At 47.5% G+C, this 5503-nt stretch overlaps 1 protein-coding gene across 1 annotated transcript; it reads right to left on the minus strand.

Annotated features, from left to right (window-relative positions):
- Positions 1-331: 331 nt before the first annotated feature.
- LOC131213686 (actin-5C) lies at positions 332-3094 on the minus strand. Its single transcript, XM_058207787.1, has 2 exons — positions 2932-3094; positions 332-1570 (listed from the first exon to the last, which is right to left on the minus strand). The coding sequence occupies exon 2, from the start codon at positions 1559-1561 to the stop codon at positions 431-433; it is 1131 nt and encodes a 376-aa protein (XP_058063770.1). The 5' UTR covers positions 1562-1570; positions 2932-3094; the 3' UTR covers positions 332-430.
- Positions 3095-5503: the final 2409 nt, after the last annotated feature.

Here is a 5503-nt window from a genome sequence, read left to right on the forward strand (position 1 = left end):
ATTTATGTAACCGTGTGTTTTATGTTTGGATAAATATAAATGTGTGTAAATCACACATTTATATTTATCCAAACATAAAACACACGGTTACATGTGGACATAAACACACGGAATGTAAATGTGGATACGACATCCATACATATTTACATTCATGAAAACATAATCCTCACGCGTGTGACAGTTCCACAGTGTCTAGAATGAAATTGGAGGGGGCGCCGGCAACGCCGATGACGGCAGTGTGATGATGACGACGACGTCCTTGATTTGCTGCCTGCTGCAGATGTTATATCGCTAAGCGCACTGCGACCGAGTCCGGTACGCCGCCGACGACGACGCCGAAAATAAGATGGGGGGCGTGGGGTGGTGTTGGGGGAAGGGGCGGTGGTAGTGTGTGGGGAGGATGGTGTTTCGCGGTGCAGTGTGTGACTTCTTAGAAGCACTTTCGGTGAACAATCGACGGGCCGGATTCGTCGTACTCCTGTTTCGAGATCCACATCTGCTGGAAGGTGGACAGCGAAGCGAGAATCGAACCACCGATCCAGACGGAGTACTTGCGCTCCGGCGGAGCAATGATTTTGATCTTCATGGTTGATGGGGCGAGGGCGGTGATCTCCTTCTGCATACGGTCGGCAATGCCCGGGTACATGGTGGTACCGCCGGACAGTACGGTGTTGGCGTACAGATCCTTACGGATGTCGACGTCGCACTTCATGATGGAGTTGTACGTGGTCTCGTGGATACCGCACGCTTCCATGCCCAGGAACGATGGCTGGAACAGGGCCTCCGGGCAACGGAACCGCTCGTTGCCGATCGTGATCACCTGCCCGTCCGGCAGCTCGTAGCTCTTCTCCAGCGAGCTGGACGACGCCGCGGTGGCCATCTCCAGCTCGAAGTCGAGGGCGACGTAGCACAGCTTCTCCTTGATGTCGCGCACGATTTCACGCTCAGCCGTGGTGGTGAACGAGTAGCCACGCTCGGTCAGGATCTTCATCAGATAGTCGGTGAGATCGCGACCGGCCAGATCGAGTCGCAGGATTGCGTGTGGCAGGGCGTAACCTTCGTAGATCGGCACTGTGTGGGAAACGCCATCGCCGGAGTCGAGCACGATACCGGTGGTACGACCGGATGCGTACAGGGAGAGCACCGCCTGGATGGCCACGTACATGGCGGGCGTGTTGAACGTTTCGAACATGATTTGCGTCATCTTCTCGCGGTTCGCCTTCGGGTTCAGCGGAGCCTCCGTCAGCAGGACGGGATGTTCCTCTGGGGCCACGCGCAACTCGTTGTAGAAGGTGTGATGCCAGATTTTCTCCATGTCGTCCCAGTTTGTGACAATACCGTGCTCGATCGGGTACTTGAGTGTCAGAATGCCACGCTTGCTCTGGGCCTCATCGCCGACGTACGAGTCCTTCTGACCCATGCCAACCATCACGCCCTGGTGACGCGGGCGTCCCACGATGGACGGGAACACGGCACGCGGGGCATCGTCCCCAGCGAAGCCGGCCTTGCACATACCGGATCCATTGTCAAAAACGACCGCAGCAATCCCTTCGTCGCACATTTTGAAAGTCTGCAAAAGAAACACAATTTACCCAAATTATTGATAAAAAAAAATATAATAATGAAGGAACGCGCGGAACGGGATTGAACTTAAATAATAATACAAGTCCTATAGAGTCCCCCCTCCTCAGGATCGCAAGGCAATCACAAATCGTGTTAACACTCTGTATCCCTTTCTTCTTTTGCATTTTATTTCTCGCCACGATTGTGACACGATTTTGGTTGATCCATAAATTCCCCTGCTTCATCATCACTTCGAATCCTGGACAGAGCACGCCAACTGATTATGAAAACGTTCCATTTTGTGCCTAAAAAGACTCTGGCTTTGTCCGTTCTAATCAAATAAATATGGGCATCGTGTGCCGATGACACAAAGAAAAAGAAGAAAATCGGAAAGAAGTCCGATCTCTCTCCCCGAAGACGCTTCCCGCAGGATAGCTGGCGCACGCACACACGCATAGTCATGTTTCGAGCCCTATTCTTATCTGCTAAAAAAAGGCTAACGCTTATCCTTTGAGTGGCACAAAGTTATAAAATTTAAAGCAAAAAAAAAATTAAGATGCACACGCTTAAAGAACTGCAAGTTTCAACAGGATGTGTAGACCTGCACTTGAAATTCGTTTGAACAAATTGGTTTCCAAAAACTAATAAAAAAAAACATGTAAAGCAAAATCGGAGTTTCCTAATTAAAACCAGTCTCCTAATAACGACCACACACACGCGCGCACGACATTTTTCTTCCTTGCACCTTGGGTTCTGCGAATTTATCACAAAAGGCACCACGGATCGAATGATGACGCGCGCTGGGGGGTCCACATCAGCAATTCTTGGAAAATTGATAATTTTGATTGAAGAGAACACACGTGGTGTGTGCGTGGCGGATGCGCGTGTATATGTGTGCGGTTAACGGTCACTTAAGAATTCGGTTCTCCTTTGGCGTGGGCTCGCAGCAACAGACAATAGGCTGGGCGCATCGAACTTGAGACAATAGAGGCTAGTCAATCCACATCGAACTGACGCCATTCGGAGAAGCAATTACCGCGAACGAGAGTTCTGATTTTCCTGGAACCGACAACCCCGCTTGGGGATCACAAAAAAAGACGACCCTAACGACGCGTCTAATTTACAACACCACGCCACCAAAATTCCCTATTTCCTGCTGAGGGGAGTGTTTTCAAAAACAATTGAAGCCATTAAAAACCAAAAACTAAAAATCGCGAGTAACCAACGAAAAAGGAAACTCCTGGCTGCCTGGCCTAACTCTGGCAATGTCTCGCACTAGAGAATCCGCGTCGCACGAACACCAGGGGCTCCGAAAAAAAAAACTTAACTAGGCACACGCCGAACTGATTAAACGGAAATGAACGCTACCTTGTTTTAGAATATTTCTGGAACACTAAAGGAGTGTGTAATGAAACCGCAGTTAATTCACAGCGAAAATAAAAAGAGCTGGAGTATAGCACTTGAAACGTTTGCTGCTGCTACGTGAGAGCAAGTGGATCCTATCGACAACTGCACTAGTCGGCGTCCGGTGACGGAATGATGGTCCGGTGTCGTATTTGGCTTCCGTTCCTAACGGCTCCGTTAAGCTCAAAGGTCCCAGCGAAAGCAGTAAGCCAGCAGTCAAACACCCTTGTTACCGATAGCAGCGCCATCGGTAGAGCCTGCGCGCGCAGCTCGTTTGCATGCCACGTCGCTAACAAGAGGTACGGCATGCAAGCGAGAGTGCAGCGTGAGAGTGTAAACGAGCGAGAGCGAGTACGACGACGAACCGCGAACGACGATAAGCGAACGAGGACTAATTTTCGGCAGTGACAATCGATCCGAAGATAATGCAAAACTGTGCCCCAAAGCGGGGTCGCTTTAATTATGAAACAAGATTACGACGAACTTTCTCCTGCACCTGCAACCCACTGTGGCCAGCGGAAAGCATACTTTTAGGCGCCAAAAAAAAAAAATTGAATCCAACGACAACACGCAGAGAAAATAACGTGGACGCGGAGAATTAACCAATTGAACGCAGTTGGGATGGTCAGGTTCGTTACATGAGAAACATAATACTCACTCATTATAGTAATTTTCGACTTCCAAGATTATTGAGTTGCCAATGAACCAATTCAATACATTTGTTACTTTAAATCGTACTTGATTTGTCAGCTTTACCTGCGCGGCACTATGGCATCGTTTGCTTGAAAGTAAACGCGTCTCCATCATAAACCGGTTCTTTCTTTCAACGTAGGCCAGCAGCGAGTCTACCGATCGGGACAGTCACCACCCCTTTTCGGAACCATCCTAACCCACCGAAAGGATACCCACTGTTTCGAGTAGAGAAGTGTACGGCCAAAAGACCGAAGGGCTCAGCAGAAAGCGAAGAAATGGAAACCAAACACGAATCATAATTATTGAAGCAAACGCTGTTCTTGTTGCCATCATTAAATAGTGTATGTGTGTATGTGTGTGTGTGTGCCCTGATGCTGCGCAAAGAGTGTGCACGATACGAGGTGTGTAGGTGTTGTTATGATCGGAAGGTATTTCCGTCGGACTGTAATTCGTCGGCCTCTGATGGGTACGTGGGCGTTACGACCCACGGAACCCCTATATAAACTTAGGACATCAAGGTTCTATTTTAAATTAGGTTGAACAAACAAACTAAGCCAAAAGTGAACCGATTTTCGCTTACATATCGCCAATGTATATTATGTACGGTACCGTTTTCGCTCTCTGGCTCTACACTACGGATTTTGTGTTTTATAGCATGTATCGCTACTACTACCTTGCCTTCTTTTTTTAGTCAGTTCCACCAGTAGTGCCTACTACGCAACCTCGATCGCGTTTTAGTTTGGATGCAATCAAGCCCTCTCGGATCATGTTGGAGAATAGGGTTCATAGGAGTATCGGAGGCTCTGACGGGGGGATGTGTTTGGATGGCTAGATGATCCGATCACACTCTAAGACACGCCTCTGCTACTACTCACCTCCACACAACACACGTACAAAAAGTATGCTAGCAAAATGAAGCATGCTACGTAGGAGCAAAACGACGCAAACGCAACCTTACAAAAAAATCCTTGAATAAATAGATACTCATATATTAATAACTGCTTGTCCCACGCTGGGTTAGTATGTGGCGAAAAATAAAATCTACATATACTAAAAGTATAGTGAGCATTCGCTTTCTCGCTCCGCGTGTTTGCCTCGCTTCTCCTGTGTTTCTGGCATCTACTGCGAAATAATCGCTCCAAAACCGGCCTCGAAAAGTGAAGAAATGTGCGCCCTCTTCCAGAGTACACGCTCTACTTGTGCTTATTAATGGTGATACTGTTTAAGTTCGAAATCCGCTACTTCTGTTGTGGTAGGGAGGTTTCGTTCCTTGGTTTTTTTTATGAACACAGCACATCCAACAGTGGTAGTGTGCTTTTGAAGACAAAATTCTGTTGGTTAGATGGGCGTTTTGGGCGGACTATCTCTCTACTGATGCTGTGTTGTTTTCCAGTGGCAAATGTATACCTAATGATACCTCGTAATCAACGCAAAAATGTCAAAAACCAAAAACGGAAGGAACAATCCGTATCCGAAGATACAGCTTTTCATGGATCGCATACGACAGATGATATCATCGAATGCACAAAAATCGGAAGAAAATAGTAATACAAAGATTTTGCCCAAAAATCATCCTAATTGATCCTACACACAGCCCAACCCTACTGCTGTGTGTGTTCATCGCTCCTATCATTTCCAATCCTTTCCATATTCCCTCCCTCTTTTGCCTTTACTTTTATGCCCACATACAGAAGTCAAGCTGTCGTTTGGTTATTCGTTCTTCAATTGATCATACACGATTTTTATTTGCTTTCCAAAAAAACAGTAAAGCACCCGGGCACATGCCAGTAGTTACAGCAACACGGGATCGATCGACAACCACAAAGAGGGTGTGTTCGCACTC

Source organism: Anopheles bellator, chromosome X (assembly GCF_943735745.2).
Source record: "Anopheles bellator chromosome X, idAnoBellAS_SP24_06.2, whole genome shotgun sequence".
Lineage (NCBI taxonomy): Eukaryota > Metazoa > Arthropoda > Insecta > Diptera > Culicidae > Anopheles > Anopheles bellator.

Excerpts from the sequence above, each read along its gene's own strand:
- LOC131213686 (XM_058207787.1), bottom strand. The coding sequence starts at position 1,561 with ATGTGCGACGAAGGGATTGCTGCGGTCGTTTTTGACAATGGATCCGGT.